Here is an 18,728-nt window from a genome sequence, read left to right as displayed (position 1 = left end):
ATAGGATTGTAAGTATATTTTATTTTATCACCTTGCACTTTCACATTTTGACTGAACAATTTGTTCAATATTCTGACCAGTTGAACAATTTGGCTTAATAAAACAAATTGCAATTGGGTCAAAATTTTGAATGAGTTGCAATTGGTGGAGAGCAACACTAACAGTCAACTCACTGTAATGTGTATGAGCTTTTGATTTTGTCATATGCTATGGACTTTCTGTATAGTATTTCGGTATCTTTGTTATTTGACTTTTTTAGAATGACATTGACTACCTGTATATATTCAAAGAGTATGTGTATACAGTCAGATTTTTTATTTTTATTTATGATAAACTGGTTTAACAACTTCCACTAAAATGGTAAACGTTGAAGTCAATAATTTATAATTGGTCTGATCTTTCAGTAGAAGAACTTTGAATTATAAAAAAAGGCAACAGTAGTATACCGCTGTTTGAAAGTCATAAATCGATTGAGAGAAAACAAATCCGGGTTACAAACTAAAACCGAGGGAAACACATTTCAACTTTTAGAGGAAAATAACGACACAACAGAAACACTCAAGTGCAACAAAAAAAAACCAGAATGTAACTCATACAGAAACAAACTATAAGATTACAACTGCAAATTTTCTGACTTTTTATATGATATTTTAAGAATAAATGGTGGATAGAACCTGGTTGTGTGGCTAGCCAAACCTCGCGCTTTTATGGAAATGTTAAATATAATACTAAAATGACATTATTTCATGACAAGACTATAGTACAAATGAATGCAAGAACATTTAGGAACAAATACACAAATAAACAATACAATAATACATTTGGAATAGTTAATAGTTATCAAAGGTACCAGGCTTATAATTTACTACGATAGACGCGTGTTTAATCTACAAAAGACTCACTAGCGACGCTCAGATAAAAATAGTCAGAAAGCCAAAAAGGTATAAAGTTAAAGAGCATTGATGACCCAAAATACTAAAACGTTGTGCCAAATACGGTCAAGACTATCAATGTCTGGGAAGAGAAATCCAGAAGCATTCAGAACAAATCACACATCCGCATACAGTAAATTCACAAAAGAAATGACCATATAATCGACATTTATGTCAACAACGAAGTGCTGACGTTGAACCGTGATGGTATTCTGGACCATAATAATCAGGCCGAAGTGTAATGGTTTGTAGTTGAAATGTGTTCCTTTGTTTTTCTGTTATAGTAAATGTTTTGAAGTTGTAATCCGGATTAGTTTTTTTTATCGATATCAATATTTGACTTTTGAACACCGGTATACAACTGTTGAATTAATTTATCTGAAAATGACGATGGTTTGACATAAAATTTGTTTCTGATCACGCTGAAGTGCATAATGGCATTGTGACGCTGTTCTGTTAATAGCTTCGACGAAGTACGTTGGTGGTAACGCTTAGGTGCGATGGATTGCATAAACTGTGTTGTCAATGTTTTTATGTCGATATGGAAGTCAAAATGCTTGTAACAAGCAGCTTTTCAGATTTTTAGCTCATAAAAGAGGGACAAAAGATACCAGAGGGACAGCAAAACTCATAAATCGAAAACAAACTGACAAAGCCATGGCTAAAAATGAAAAAGACAAACCGAAAAACAATTATACACGAAACAACATAGAAAAACTGAAGAATAAGCATCACGAACCCCACCAAAAACTAGGGTTGATCTCATGTGCTCCGGAAGGGTACAAATATCCTGCTCCACAATTGGCACCCGTCGTATTGCTCATGTAATAACAAATCCGGTAAATAGTCTAATTAGGTAGGTCACATTCATAATCGAGAGAGTTCATGCAGCAAAATTAATTAGAATGATTTCGGATTTATTATAAAACTCAAAGTAATGACATGCATCATATGAATATATTCTTGCATTTCAAATGTGGTAAAACTAATTAATGTGATGTATAATAATAGTATAAATGAAACTATTATATAAGCAGGGTACATACAGATGCTATCAATACAGTAAACAGTAATCACGTAATCGTGATTTGTACACAACCTTATTAAGGAGTTGTAATTCTTTTACACATTCTCTAATTTCAACCACTCATATACATGTAAAAGTCATCGATATCAAAATCATTAATTTTTTATTGACAATAACGAGTTTAAATTCATACACTGACTACAATGAAAACAAAATACCTTAAGATTGTTTTAACTAGCCATCACGGCCGAAAAAGACTATTAAAAATCATTGAAAGGACCAATACATTTAAAACAGACGAATTTCATCGCAATCGCACTTTCGCGTTCCCATCGCGTCCTACTTAAATTATATACGAACAAATGCAACATTGTTTTTAGTAAATTATATGATTAATCATATCTCATTGATTGTTTTGTAGATCGACCATCAACAACAGTTAGATCCCGGCCAGTGCAAGGTAATATTTTTTTAATATTTTAACGCTGTGTATAAACAAAAATTAGGATGAAAACTGTTTATTCTGTCTAATGATTTAACTCTTTTTATAGTAATAATCTATTTGAAAATGTTATAAAACTTGTGAAACACACGATTTTTTTTATATTAAAGAAGCATATTTTCGGATCAACCGAATGAAATCCCTATTATTTTTGTTTCACCTGGCGTAAAAATTCTCCATTTCTCTAATTAATTGTTTTATATCTAATTAGTGCAAACAAACAATAATGAAAATAAGAAGGTAATACAGATGGCAGCCTATATTTTTATATTTATAGTTCATAAAAGGGTGCTTTAAATTTAACTTCTATAACATTTGATGAATACATAATAGTAAAACTACTTAATAAATTTACTGTCTATGTTGATAGTAAATAGGGTTTTCTTGAAGTATAAATTCTAGGTACTGACGTTGTTTATCTTCTGAATAAAGTTGAATGGTATTTTTTAATTTGTCTTTGTGAAATAGCATAATTTTTTCAGTTTAGTCTATTTTTGGTAATTTCCATTTGTCGATGATAGGTACTTATACATCCCGTCATTTTGTTATTGTGGAATGGTAAATTTTTGTATTCATGTCTTTTGTTTTTGCCCATGTGCTTTATTTATTTTAAACTCATCATAAGTACCAGGATTAAATTTTTTTTTGCGCCAGACACGCGTTTCATATACAAAAGACTCATCAGTGACGCTCAAATAAAACAAAAATAATGTACGAAGTTTAAGAGCATAATATATAATTTGTATGAAGCTGTAGAAGAATAATAATCAGGCTGTAGTGCAATGGTTTGTCGTTGTAATGCGTTCCTTTGTTTTTCTATTATAGTTAATGGGGTTCCCTAGGTTTAGGTTTGTAATCCGGATTCGTTTTTTCTCAATCAATTAATGACTATTGAACACCGGTATACTACTGTTGCCTTTATTTATCTGAACATGACGATGTGTGATAGTTTGACAATAAAGTGTGTTTCTGATCACGCTGAAGTCCATAGTGGCATTGTGACGCTGTTCTGTTCGTAGCTTCGCTGACGTACATTGGTGGTAACGCTAAGGTGTGATGAATTGCAGAAAACTTTGTTCTCAATATTTTTTATCTTCATATGTCGATTTTGAAGTCAATTTTTTTGTAAGAAGCAGCTTTTCTGATTTTTAGAATATAACCGAGAGTGTGCAGCGAAACCAACTAGATCGATTTCAGATTTATTATAAAACTTTAAGTAAGGACATGCATCATTTAGGATTATTACCTCAGGAATAGATAACCTTAGCTGTTATTATTCAAATATTGTAATTATTATTCATTTTGCAGGTGATTTTACAACAAATTGTTATTTTTTTTGTGCCTGCGCCAACGTGACCCAAGAAACAATGACCAAAAATCGTTCTTTTCCATTCTTTTTGCGTTTTTGATGCCCTTTAACCCCCCTTAACCTCACCCATTTTCTGAAATTAATAGTTTTTAAGTTCATCCAAACAAACTTCAAATTTAAGGGAATATTTTAACGTGATTAGTAGCTTTCCAAAGCAAAATTTAGAAAATGAGAAAAAAAGGGGGGGCCAAAACGGCCCTTTTCGTACCTTGTCCTTTGTTATTATTACATTATTCATCAACTACCATAAAAACAAACCTGATCTTGAACAATATCAAAACAAAATTAAAATTACCTGTGACGTCACTGTATCGTTATCAGCGTTTGACAATGCAGGGGGTTATTTTGTGCTGTTCTAAGCTTTTTTTAACGTGTTCGTTTTTATTATGTGGTTAGTCTCCACTTCGGTTTGGTACAATTTTTGGAATTTTGGGTCATCGGTGCTCTTCATCTTTGTACTTTTCATGCTGCGTTCACACGTAATTCGAATTCGATTCACATTAACTAATTCGAATTAGTTTAATTCGCATTAGAAACGTTTTACGTCCTAACGTCAATTCTAATTCGAATTAGAATTCGCGTCAAATTCGCTTTACTGTCCAAACGACGTAAACTTTTAATTCGCATTATCAATTAAGTAATTGAATGATTTAAAAAGATTTAAAACAAAACAAAAAAATATTTTAGGGTCAATTGTGTCTCCAATCTTGCTCTTGTATGGATTATTTCCCTTTTCAGTATTTAAACATTTCAAGATGTGTTTAATATGTTAGCTAATATTTCGTATCTATTAGTTTTATTCTATTCAGTATTCATATGTTGAGTAATATTGACATTTGAGTTCCTTTATTTGTTTTAAGTTTTCCAGAATTTACAATGTTATTCACTTTTGCTTACCATTTTGAAGGACGTTGTTTAAATAAAAGATAATGATAATGTTTACTGCCGGTGGTATAATCTTCACTCTGACAGAATTCATTTGCAAATGAAAAAAAATTAATTTAAAATTGCTGACTAGTGTGGACAATGATTAAAAAATAATTTGCTGACTAGTGTGTATACATAAGTAGAGACACTAGGCCAGTTTGAAATATTAAAAAAAGAGACACGAAGCTTTTCTGTGGCATATATATATGACAAGATATTGGAGTTTAATATAATACTGTTGACACAGATCGTCTAAATTATACCTCGCTACCATTAATAAATCAATTGTTCAGAAATATAAAATAAAAAAATAATACATTCGAAGAAGTATGTATGTGTCTGTCTCAAGTTAGTAGCATGTAATTCATTGTTAAATATTTGTTTTTTTTGCTATTTTTTTGTACATAATTTAGGCCGTTAGTTTTCTTGTCTAAATTGTTTTACATTCGTCAAGGCCTTTTATAACTGACTATGAGATGTGGGCTTACGCCATATATATAGTTGTTAATTTCTATCATGTCATTTGGTCTCTTGTGGAGCCTTTTTTCATTGGCAATAATACCACATCTTCATTTTTATATGACGTTATATATGACGTCACAAATGACGTACGTGTTCGGTATTCCCTGCAAGACACCAATATGGAGCACATAATTCGCAAAAAAATGTTTAGCTTTGTTCTTATTATTATAATGAGACTAGTTTTTTCTGTAAGAATACAGAATAAAAGAATGAAGAGGAGAATGGTCCTGCAAAATCAAAGACAGAGGAGAAAACGAAACTTTTTTCCTATTTTTGCAACGAAGGCGAAAAATGGCATGTATGTTGTTTATAGATCTTGCTAGCAAGCCATGCACAGAAAGAGCGCTGTGGGCAAAAAAAGAGAACAAATGACATATACATTGATGCAATAAGTGTTTGGTCAGATTCGGATTGGAGGCACAATACTAGAATTTCAAAGGAAACTTTTAGTTTCTTGGAAGAAGAGCTTGGTCCACATATCAAAAAGAAGGATACAGTGATGCGGTCGGCTGTTCCTGTTGGCAAAAGACTTCTAATGACCCTTTGGTATCTTGGAACACAGATGGACTTTCGATCTTTGGCCGCATTATTTGGAGTTGGAAAATCGACAGTGTGTATTATTGTACACGAAGCATGCATGAAAATAAGACAAGTTCTAACTAAAACATTCATAAAATTCCCCAAAAACCAAGCGGCTGATGATGTAGTAAGCGGCTTTGCAAACTTAGGATTCCCACAAACCGTTGGTGCTATAGACGGCACGCACATACCTATAATTGCGCCTTCTGAAAACTCGAGTGACTTTTACAACCGGAAAGGTTATTACAGTATAATTATGCAGGCTGTGGTAGATCATTCTTATAAATTCATAGATATACATGTCGGATGGCCTGGAAAAGTTCACGATGCGCGAGTGTTCAGACATTCTTCCCTTTTTGAAATTGGAAACCAAGGATTTTTCCAGAGAAAGTGTTAAATCTTAATAACACACAGGTTCCTATTCACTTGATAGGAGATGCCGCCTACCCACTTCTACCATGGTTAATGACCCCGTTTAAAAGAAAACAAAGGGAATTGGAAGAAAAATACAACTACAAACTATCTAGTGCAAGGATGGTCGTAGAAAATTCTTTTGGCCGATTAAAGGCCCGGTTTAAAAGACTGCTCAAGCGATTTGATGGGCAGCTTCCTTTTTTGTTGGATGTTATTGCAGACTGTGTTATTCTCCACAATATTTGCGAAATCAACAAGGACTTCTGTTTGATGAAGAAGTGACAAGGAACGTTGAAAATGCTAGGGCCATTTGCGGGAATTTCGAAGGGCAAATAGGCGATGCCAAAAGCATAAGAAAAGCGATAGCAGAGTACCTGTTTCAGTGAACGTAATTGTATGAAAAAGTATCAATTTGATGACATGTAATTCAGATTTAGTTCAAAATATGATCTGAAAATTTAAATCTAAGAATATGTACGATATTTTGCATTGAAATACATTAAATACTATAGTATGTGTATATGTAATAACGTCAATTTTTCACTTTAAAAAAAACCCACAGTTTATCCATTTCGAAGAGTATTTTTTATTTGTACTCATTTTTGTAGTCGAAGTCATGTTTATTATTTTATGACAACTTGTTTTCCATTTTTTATGTCGAAAATGTTCATGTCCATAGTACACGGATGCCACACTCGCACTATCATATTCTCTGTTTAGTGGACCGTGAAATTAGGGTAAAAACTCTAATTTGGCATAGAAAGTTCATATCATATGGAACATGTATACTAAGTTTCAAGTTGATTGAACTTCAACTTCATTAAAAAGTACCTCGACCAAAAACTTTTAACCTGAAGTAGGACAGACGGACGAACGGACGGAAGGACAGACGAACGAACGAACCAACAAACGGACCCACAGACCAGAAAACATAATGCCTCTCTACTATCGTAGGTGGGGGCATACAAAAAACGGCATTTGAGATTTTTAAAATGTCTATGGACAGATGTATTTATGCTAAACAATTTTACCAATTGTGCAAACAAAAAGTATGTGTACATAGTGTTCCTCTGCCTACCCTAATATTGGTATCTCCTACCCTAAAATTTAGGTTTTTTTTTACAATTTTCCACTAATCCCTGTTAAAGCCACAATGCTTTAAAGAAAATATCAAACGACGTGTACATTAATACACGCTATCTATATTTTTTTGCCTTATTAAGAATTTGCTAAAAACATTATATTTTTGCAATCTGTCATTGAAAAAAACTGTTTGACCCTAAAGAAGCAGCTTTCATGTTTGCGAAAGACTGAAAATTATCTTGTCATTTTTTGAGGATACCAGTAGAAACATTTATATGAAGTTTGGGTTCCAATACACTTTATGATTTTTTTCATGAAAACTTCAAAATACTCAATAAGCTTCAATATATAGGTTACATTTGCATCTATTGATCCTCACAGGAAAAAAAGGACAAAGATCTCATCATACTAAACGTTAACCCTGTTAGAATTTTGCCCAATCTCAAGGCTTTTGATACATCTGCAAAATAAACATGTTGTTTTGGTCCTGTGCACCTTTTTAAGTTCCACCAACAAAGTTTATCAATTGATGACGGATAAATGATTGCCATGTATTGTTGGGTGTGTACATGATACCCTTAAAAAAATCACACAAATGCTTGTTCTATTCCGATTTTTCGTTTTAAAGGACATGATTATTGAGATGGTAACGACTACTAAGAAGAACGTCAAATCAATTAAGATTAGCTAAAACAGTGTTTAGAAATGAACCTTTGTACAAGTTTAAATTTAAACGAGTACTACGCCTATAGCCTAAAACCAATTAATATGAAAAAAAAAGATATGGTATGATTAACAATGAGACAATTCTTCACAAGAGACCAAATTACACAGAAATTAAAAACTACAGGTTAGCGTAAGGCCTTCAATAATGAGCAGAGCCCATACTGCATGCTCAGTTCAGTTCAATTCCATGAATAAAACATTAGACAGATCTAACAAACTTTATTATAACCTTTACTAGTTATCAACATGTATTTTTTAATACTAATTCGAAACTGAAAATCATAGTCATCATATTTACAAGTTCGTGTACGAGTATGTGTCAAGGCAATCACAGGCATCCTGCATTTCAAAGAAATTGGGTTCTTGGCTTCTATATCCGAATGCGTCACCAGTACAGTCGGCAGCTGGTTTTTCAGATGTTGTTGGTTGTGACTCATGACTGGTAAACGCGGACGATATCTGTTGACCGAACATTGTGATCATCTGCATTTGCAGTTTCTGCTGCATGGCAAACATCTGCATTTGGAATTGCCGCTCTGATTGCACGCGTTTTTCTTCAATGATTTGTTCCTCTTTTCTAATTTTCTCTTCTTGTTCTAAAAACAGTTTAGTGCTTGACAATTCCATTTGCTTTAACGTTTCCATAAACGGACCTGAAAAGAAATTTATATTTACTAGTCATTGTAATGTCCCTTTGGTACGCAATCACACTTTTATTAATCTTAAACTTTGACGAGCCAATAAAGTTAAAAAAAAATAAGTATCTCAACTCACTTTTAAAAACTTACAGGTGCATGCACGTCAAAAACAGATAAAGTGTGTCTGATGAAACCGTATGAGATTCTTCGAAAATATAGATTTGAGCTCATTGTCCAGAAACAATAAGAATATTTAGCAGTACGTCAAACTCAAATGTCATGCGTTTCTGATTGCGCATTTATATATATACAATACAGCCTGTGACATCCTCTTAATTATGTCCACCCTCTTGCATGGTCAACATCCAATGGTGGCCATTTATTGGGGTATTCAATCTTGAGGTGTTGGCCATTTATTGGGGTCATAAAACTTCTAGGTTGATGTTTTATCTAATAATGTTACCTGTTGTAATCAAATAGGGTTGAAGTTTTCAACTTTTATGTTTCTTTAAAATTTACCTGTACAGGTAACTTAGGTTTCTTTCAAAATTGACATTTCACCTTTTTTTGAAAATGTAGAATAAGACATTGTTTTAGTCTTTGTTAATTAATATTATTTTTGATTTTTCTGTCTTTGAATTTATTCAAATTTATTTCTTTTATTTTTTATTTGTTTATTCATTTTTGTTTGATTTTGTTTCTTATTCTTTTAACATGTTTAATGTCTTCTTAGTATGAATCTTGAGAAGCAAAAAGACAAAAATGTCAAAGATAAAGTTATTGACTAGCATTTGAAAGACAACAGACTTTAATTAATTTTTTTTAAAGTAAAAAAAAAGTTAATGTGCATGATGTTCATTGTATTTAAATTTTTATTTGCATTATTTAATGAATTATCATTAATAAAAACTAATAATCAAGCAAATGATATTTTTAAAGAAACCATGAAGGAAGTAATTTTTAGCAAGTCTGTTTCTTAACAAAATAAAATGATCAGACAATATCAATCCTCTTATAATAAATTTTTATAGCATCTATTATTATTCAGGAAAACTACAAATATCATTATACGGTTTTAATAGGAAAAAACTATTTTTGTCTATCTTTTTTTTTTTAAATCTAAAATCAGGAGTTAACATTGTGCATGAACAATTAATGGACATGTTGAAGAGACTTATTTTCCAAAAAAATATTTAAAGAAAAAAACTGTCTTGCTTTGCTTTTTTGAAACAAATGTGAACTTATTAAATAGGACATCTTCAGTTTGGCTAATATCTGTCAGTTCAAAGCCAAAATTTGACAAAATACATTTATATAGATGGTTACACTTTTATGGTCTATTAATTAAATCATTTTTTTCTGTGTACATTTATATTGTTGGAAGTGCTGGACTGGTATGATACATATTCTTGGTATACATTTGCAAATATTTCCCTAAACCCAGGCCTTTTAGATAAATTAAGTTAACAATTTCAGGGACTTGAACGAATGAAGACTTTAAAACCCTTGATGAAAAATCAATTTAAAGAAAAATATAAGAACATTTTTGAAAATGAATTTAAGAATAAAAACTTTGGTAATAACTGTATACTCAAATGTGTCACATAGAGAGTTAGTGGTCATAATCTAGAAATAGAAAATAGTGGACAATATAAAATTCCTAGAAAGGATAGAATATGTAAACTGTGCCACTTGCTGGACAATGAAGACCACTCCTTCCTTAATTGTAAAATTAACATAACAACTTGAGATAATCGATTTGAAAATTGTTTACCTTCTCACAATATTGTCTCTTACCCAAGAAAAAAAGTGAAAGAAATGCTAAACCTCTATTACATGAATATGTTGAAAATATTGGCTCCCTTATAAAATAGTCATTAATTAGAACTGACGGCAGAAACCTAAAAAAAATCCATGTGTTTTAATTTCTTAAATTATAGAATTGTTAATTCTTTGTAAAAAAAAATCAGCTATTTATTCAACAAGTTATATTATTTCATTTTATTTTTGAATTTTCTTGTCATAATCAGAGTTATTGAATTTCACAAACACATACATCATGTACATGTATATTTTACCTGAGACACATGACCTGTAAGTTATATAATTTTAACACTTCAATAAAGTCAAGATTTCCCTTTATCCTTGACTAGTTTTTGATTAATACCTTCTGTATTAATTAAGCGACAGGGGGTATAATGATGGACATATAGGGCCACCATGGTGGACATAATTTTTATGGCCACCATGAATAAGATAATGTCACAGGTAGTACTGTATACGCCTTCATAAATTCTTAAAGATACAAAATACGAGAGGTTTGGGAATAATTGTCAGATTTCGGACTTTTTAGTTATTTTCCTTTAATAAAATAATTAGTTTGCCCCTAAATAAACATTTTTCTAATCATAAAATTGAGAAAGGAAATGGAGAATAGTCAAAGCGACAACAACCCGACCATAGAGCAGACAACAGCCGAAGGCCACCATTGGGTCTTCAATGTAGCGAGAAACTCCCGTACCCGTAGGCGTCCTTCAGCTGGCCCCTTAAAATTATGTATACTAGTACAGTGATAATGGACGTCATACTAAACTCCGAATTATACACAAAAAACTAAAATTAAAAATCATACAAGACTTACAAAGGCCAGAGGCTCCTGACTTGGAACAAGCGCAAAATTGCGGCGGAGTTAAACATGTTTATGAGATCTCAACCCTCCCCCTATACCTCTGGCCAGTGTAGAAAAGTAAACGCATAACAATACGCACATTAAAATTCAGTTTATTTCAATAACTCGTGAAATATAAAAAAAAAAAGAAGATGTGGTATGATTGCCAATGAGACAACTATCCACAAAAGACCAAAATGACACAGACATTAACAACTATAGGTCACCGTACGGCCTTCAACAATGAGCAAAGCCCATACCGCATAGTCAGCTATAAAAGGCCCCGATAAGACAATGTAAAACAATTCAAACGAGAAAACTAACGGCCTTATTTATGTAAAAAAATGAACGAAAAACAAATATGTAACACATAAACAAACGACAACCACTGAATATATATACAGGCTCCTGACTTGGGACCGGCACATACATAAATAATGTGGCGGGGTTAAACATGTTAGCGGGAAAGGTTTTTTACCAAAAATTAAGCAGATTCTACATATATCATGCTTTTGATTGAAGACTCGAGTAATACCAATGCAAATATAAGGCAAAAGTATGCGTCAGCCTTTTCCATCCTTTGTTATGAATAACATATCTCGAAAAGGAGTTTCATAACCTATGAATGTTTTAAGCTTGTTTTGTTTTTTAATGAATGCTCTTTCGACAAACAGTATCAATTTTAAAGTCATGATTTTTAAGATCTAAATGAATATTTACCAAATGTATCGTCTCTCTTTCTTTTCCGTGACTTGGAGATAGGTTTCTTTTGATTTATTTCCTTTTTCTGTTCTTTCTCTTCAACTAATTGGTCCAAGTGGGCATCAATGTCGTCTTTGAAATTCTGTGAAGTCTCTGTCTCGAATGGTTTGTTTTCTATTAAAAAAAGGAACAAAAGTATAATGAATGATTCCACTATATTCAAGACAAATAACACTTGTTTTCTCAAAGTGATTAACGGTAATAGTGTTGTATATCGTTTAACGTAATAGCTGTAATTATCGGTCAAAAGGACCGTATCGAATATCAAAAACATTTACCATCACCTTTTTAAATTTTAAGATATTGTAATTTCTAATATGAAAATAAAGGAGATGTGGTATGATTGCCAATGAGACCAATATCCACTAAAATTAACTTAAAGATTAAAACAGATATAATTACAATTACGTACGGCCTTCACCAATGAAAAAAACAGACCGTATTGTAAAAATACGAACTAAGAAAAACGGGGTTACATATGCTTGCAGGCGCCAGAACTATGCAAAGCTAAACCTTATAATGCCTTAGCATAAACCTTCATCTTATCATAAAACACTGCAATTGAAGCGAAGAACTTTACATATAGAAATACCGATAAGTCGATTAATCGTGTGAAATATGTACAAAACTGTTAATTTGACAAGAATAGCTTTCCGACATCACAAAAAAAAATTAAAAAAAAAACAATTTTATTTCTTACCATTTGAGCTTTTTAAGTCGTCAATTGCAATATTCACATATTCAGCTCCAGCGTTCACCACCAACTCAGGCTGAACTATAGGTCTGGTGCCCATGAACTTGTCTATTTCGTCAAAGTAGTAAAATCTGGATCTGCCATGTCCTGACGTGTTGTTATGCATTTTTGCTTCATATATTGAATTCTGAGAGCTTTGACTTTAGTTCGGCATGCCTCCCAGTTTCTTGTGTATCCGTGTTCCTTCATTTTGTATTAAATTTTCTCATAAACATGACGATTTCTGTGTGTACCAGACAACTCGGCTTCAATTGCATCAACTGCCCAACATTGGATAAGGCAGAAAGTCTCCATTGATGACCAAGTGTTCCCCCTTTGTAGCACATTTTCCGACATGTTCGACTTGTCCGCACATACACATATAACGTCAATATGACGTCATGACCACCATGACGTAATGATTTCGCTTAAAACATTTTCGCGGACAATAATATTTCTAAGAATTTAAAAGAAGTAATAGAAAATATATTTTTAATCTGTCCGTCCAAGCACTTGTTCGGGTGATTCAAATTAAAATTTAGAAAGCGTTCACACCACAATCTAATTCGAATTAACTAATTCGCATTAAAAAAACGCATATCTAAAGCTAATTCGAATTCAATTCGAATTAAAAAAGAGGAGTGTGTGAACGCAAATAGCGAATTCGATTCGCATTCGATTCGAATTAAACGTACGTGTGAACGAGGCATTAGGCTTTCTTTGGTATTTTGATCTTGACGTCGCTTATGTAGACGAAGCGTGCGTATGGTGTATTATATTGTAGGACTGGTACCTTTGAGAAAAATTAGCATGTCGAAATGTCCTATTGTAATGTTTATTTGTGTATTTGTCTGTCTATTATGATCTTGCATTGATTTGTACTGTAGTCCTGTCATGTAATGTTATCATTTTAGTATTACATTTAACTATGCCATAAAATCGGGAGGTTTGGCTAGCCTCAAAACCAGTTCAACCCATATTTTGTTATTAGAATATCTTGTACCAACTCACGAAAGTTGACCGGCATGGCTAAAAATAGAACATAGGGGTAACATGTAGATTTTGGCTTATATCTCTGAAACCAAAGCATTTAGAGCAAATCTGACAGAGGTAAAATTGTTTATCAGGTCAAGATCTATCTGCTCTGAAATTTGCAGATGAATCGGAGAACCTCTTGTTAGGTTGCTGCCCCTAAATTTGTAATTTTTAGGAAATTTTGCCATTTTTGGTTATTATCTTGAATATTATTATAGGAAGAGGTAAACTGTGAACAGCAATAATGTTCAGTAAAGTTAGATCTACAAATAAGTCAACATGATGAAAATGGTCAATTAACCCCTTAAGGAGTTATTGCCCTTTATAGTCAATTTTCAACAATTTTTGGTAAAATTTTGTAATCTTTTACAAAAATCTTCTCCTCTGGAACTACTAAGTCAAATTTAACCAAACTTGTCCACAATCATCATTAGGGTATGTAGTTTAAAAAATGTGTCCATTGACCCGGCCAGTCAACCAAGATTGCCGCCATGGCTAAAATAGAACATAAGGGTTAAATATAGATTTTGGCTTATAACTCTGAAACCATATTATTTAGAGCAAATTTGACATGGGATAACATTGTTTATCAAGTCAACATCTATCTGCCCTGAAAATTTCAGATGAATCAGACAACCCGTTGTTGGGTTGCTACCCCTTAATTGGTAATTTTAAGGAAATGTTTTTGGTTATAATCTTGAATATTATTATAGATAGAGATAAACTGTAAACAGCTATACAGTTCAGCAAAGTAATATCTACAAATAAGTCAAATGACCAAAATGGTTAGTTGACCCCTTCAGGAGTTAATGCCCTTTATAGTAAATTTTACCAATTTTTCATAAATATCTTATATCTCTGAAACTGAAGCATTAAGAGCATATCTGACTGGTGGCAAAAATGTTTATCAGATTTAGATATATCTACCCTGAAATTTTCAGACAAATCCGACAACCAGTTGTTGGGTTGCTGCCTCTGAAATAGTAATTTTATGTACATTTTGCATTTCTTTTTTATCTTAGATATTATTATAGTATCTAATGATATCTTATACTATAAATTATGATTTAAACCTTATCTTACATGATTTCTAAAGCATCAGTACATTTACAGGTGAGCGACACAGGCTCTTTCGAGCCTCTAGTTTATAGAAATATTATATCTACAAAATGTATATACCTTGTATCATACACGATTTTATATTAAAGAAACACATAGTGCGGATCAACTGATTGAAATCCCTAATACGTTTGATTCCTCTGGCGCGAAAAATCTCCAGTTAATTATTTGGTTCATATTAATTGATGAAAACACATAATTATGATATAAATATCATCATAAACTACATTGCCAAGTTGGGTAGCTTAATTTTATTTTAGTTAATATATCTATATTTCATAATAAAAAAAGACACGGGTTCATAATGTTCAATAAGTCATTATGTAACAGTAAATAGGATTAATAAATCACAGATAACCTTCGTCTTATAATTTCTATGAAAAGGATAAATTTAATATTTTACAATCGTTGTATATATTTCCAAACTGTTATTTGAATTAACTTAGGCATGCCCAAAACAACACATACAACATAGGAGCGTATATTAGGTTCTTTACAAAAACGGATTCCAAAGTAACCAAGGATGCGATGTTACATACGGCACACCAAATAATAACGTTACGTTATGCGCAATTAAAGTCATTAAATAAATATCTTGTATAACTAATATTCCAGGTATATCGTGACATTCAAATTCATATCTTGAAAATTAATGTAAATAAACACTGCCAACACTGTAGATAACAGAAAACGTTTATACACACCGCTTATTATTTAGCTATGCACAATAAATCATTCGGCCTTCAATGCATCATCACAATAGCAAAATCTTAACTTTTAAAGCTGGAAGCCAAATAGTTAGAAAGTCAAAAACCTACTTCAAATGTTGAAGAATTGATGGAGCCCTAAAGACTATAAGTTAAACCCTGAATCATAGCTATGCATGATGTCCACCCACAGGGTCTGAAATATGCAACATGACAACAAAAATCTGAAATAAATCGAATTTGGTGGAAAATGTCGTTAAATTTTCTGTCCCATTGAAAAATACCCGAAAAATCAATTTTATTGATATCAAAATTCGAAAAAGACAAATTGCAAACACGATTTCATTTATTTATGACAATCGATCATCATCACTTAAAGGGGTACTAGCTGCCAAATTCATGTTCACCGATTTGACTCAAATTCTCATATTGTATTTATAACAATGTAAAATATTTTTCCAAACTATCAAAAGAATAAATAAACAATTTACAGGACATGGTCTCAATAAGATGTAGCTTCGTTTCGTGTGAATTTTAGCCAAGATGCCATCTAATTAACTATCGAGTTGACCTTCTATGACCATATAAGCGATGTAAACATAAACATAGATATGAATAGATTAAGCAACTCGTGCAATTGTATTTTTATAGGTACGTTTAATTTTGTATTGTAGATTAAAAAGTTATGTTTATCGTCGTTTTTACATTTATAAGAATGATATTGTTTGGATCGAATCAAATAATCAAATTATTTACCTAGTTTCACTTTCAATGTTGACATTCTTTTCCTTTAAATACCCGTACACAGACAATGCATGCTTTATTCTATCTCTTTCTACGGGGTTAAATTGGAGTTCACATGAATACGGATTTAATGAGGTCGAAATATTCACTTGCAAGTGAATAAGTCATTATCAATGTTTATTAGCTTAATTTGACAAAATTGAACCATTTTAGCTGATGAAAGCAAATTCTTATTTCACTATTTCACTTTCATTAATGATTGAACAAAAAAATCATACTTTTGACTTTTTATATATCTCGTAGCAAGTGCCCCTTTAATATAGGCATACTCAGCATAACAACAGCTATTTAGAAGACAATCAGTGATTCCATTACCTGAACTATAAGCAGATATAAAATGAGACACTAGTATATATCAGTAATTGTAAAAAAAACTACACATAAAGATATATATGTAGGACTCAAACTACGGCGGGTTCCAAATCTATGGCAGATTCCTAATCTATGGCATATATGATGTTGCAAACGCCAAACAACTCAAATCTAAGGGAGATTTTTGTTTTCTCCAAATCTATGGCAGATCCTGGGAAAAGAGTAACATATAACGTCACAATAAAATAACGCCATATTTATAAAAAAGTCACCGACGCTAACGATGGCGGAACACATAGATTTGAACACCATTCAAGATGAAGGTTTTTCCCTTGACAACAATTTGCGGACGTTGTAAAGGAAGATGTGACCTATTATCCCGAAGACGGACAAAATTTGCTGTACCGATTGAAGCCCACGATGAATAAGGGCACCGCTATTAGAAAAGGAGTTTTGGTAGTAGTTTACTTTCTACAACTGACAAAGTTTATAAAGTAAAAGATGAAATTACCGGATACCAATTTGATTTGAATCGTCATCACATAAAAAAGATGTATTAACGCTATCGCTGAAAAATAATTGTTTGAAAATTCAAACTTTTTTAAATTTTTTTATATATTTTTTTTATGACAAATTGCCGTCTTTTTTGCTAAGGGACTCCATATTTGGTTTAGTTAAACAGGTTCCATGCACATATTAGAACATGTTATCCTTTACGGAGCAGAATATTTTAATCTTGACGTCTCCGATATATATATTAAATACATCATTTACGATTTTTTTTTATTCACCATTATGGAGTGTTTATTTAACAAATGTTTATAGACATGATCTCGTTGTCGTACAATTCTAGTTGTTTAAGACAAGTCATTGGTCGTATGTGTACTGCATTGTTTTCTATTTGTACACAATTTGTCATAGATTTGGAGATCACAAAAAATCATATTAGATTAGGAAATTACAAAACTTGCCATAGATTAGGATTGTAAAAAAGTCTGCAATAGATTTGGGATGGCATGATGTCACATTTGCCTTAGATTAGGAATCTGCCATAGATTTGGAACCCACCATAGATTTGAGTCTTACATATATATTTAATGTTAATAAGTACGTCTAAACCAGTAACAACTCTACAACAGATTTATCCATCGGATCACCAGCAGTGATGGTGATACATGGCTGTGTACATTCTGTATATACAACTCGTCTAAACATCAACCCAACAATGTTAGGTCTGTAAATTTGCTAACGCAAATTTTGTGTTTTATATGTAATGTTATATATATATATATATAACTATGTAGACTGTCACAGTGTCGTGAAAAGTTATAGAACAAACAAAAAGATTCACACACACACTATTTTATGAACAATTAAATGTATAAAATGATTTACTTCTCTTTCAGAATGTTCTGACCGTTATGAGGGTTGCAGTAGGTTAGCCATAAATAATGGATGCATTCGAAATGGAATTCGGTACATGACCTACCATTGTCGAAGAACATGCGATTATTGTTGATAGTGGATATATTTTTTTTTAATTTAAACCTATTTAATAAAACCAGCTTTTGAAACGTTTATAACTCTCATGAATACTGCCTTATGCTTAGAAATGGAGTACAATCGATATAGGTAGATACATGGAAGTACTGACCACTAACATTGGATTAATGTTTAAATGGTGAAATTTCGAAAACAACTCATAAAGACTGAAAACAATCGAAAACTAAACTGTACGATTTACAAAATAAAACAAGTTAAAGTAGAAAAATGAGGAGGGGGGGGAGATTTTATTTAAAATGAATAAGGAAAAATCAACTGAGAAAAATAATGGCTAACACAGTTATGAGAGAAAAGTCAAACGACCCA

At 32.1% G+C, this 18,728-nt stretch overlaps 2 protein-coding genes across 2 annotated transcripts in view; one reads left to right on the top strand and one right to left on the bottom strand.

The window, feature by feature from the left end:
- Positions 1-18,428, top strand: part of LOC139510979 (proprotein convertase subtilisin/kexin type 6-like) — a 43,247-nt gene extending 24,819 nt beyond the window's left edge. The window contains exons 19-20 of the mRNA XM_071297540.1: positions 2,381-2,419; positions 18,266-18,428. Coding sequence (XP_071153641.1) covers positions 2,381-2,419; positions 18,266-18,378 — 152 coding nt within the window. The 3' untranslated portion in view covers positions 18,379-18,428. The remainder of the gene's footprint in view (positions 1-2,380; positions 2,420-18,265) is intronic.
- LOC139510373 (uncharacterized) lies at positions 8,246-13,009 on the bottom strand. Its single transcript, XM_071296955.1, has 3 exons — positions 12,850-13,009; positions 12,108-12,263; positions 8,246-8,734 (listed from the first exon to the last, which is right to left on the bottom strand). Exons 1-3 carry the CDS (start codon positions 13,007-13,009, stop codon positions 8,376-8,378), a joined length of 675 nt encoding a protein of 224 aa, XP_071153056.1. The 3' UTR covers positions 8,246-8,375.
- Positions 18,429-18,728: the final 300 nt, after the last annotated feature.

Source organism: Mytilus edulis, chromosome 2 (genome assembly GCF_963676685.1).
Source record: "Mytilus edulis chromosome 2, xbMytEdul2.2, whole genome shotgun sequence".
Taxonomy (NCBI): Eukaryota; Metazoa; Mollusca; class Bivalvia; order Mytilida; family Mytilidae; genus Mytilus; species Mytilus edulis.
This window is presented reverse-complemented; position numbering and strand designations above follow the sequence as displayed.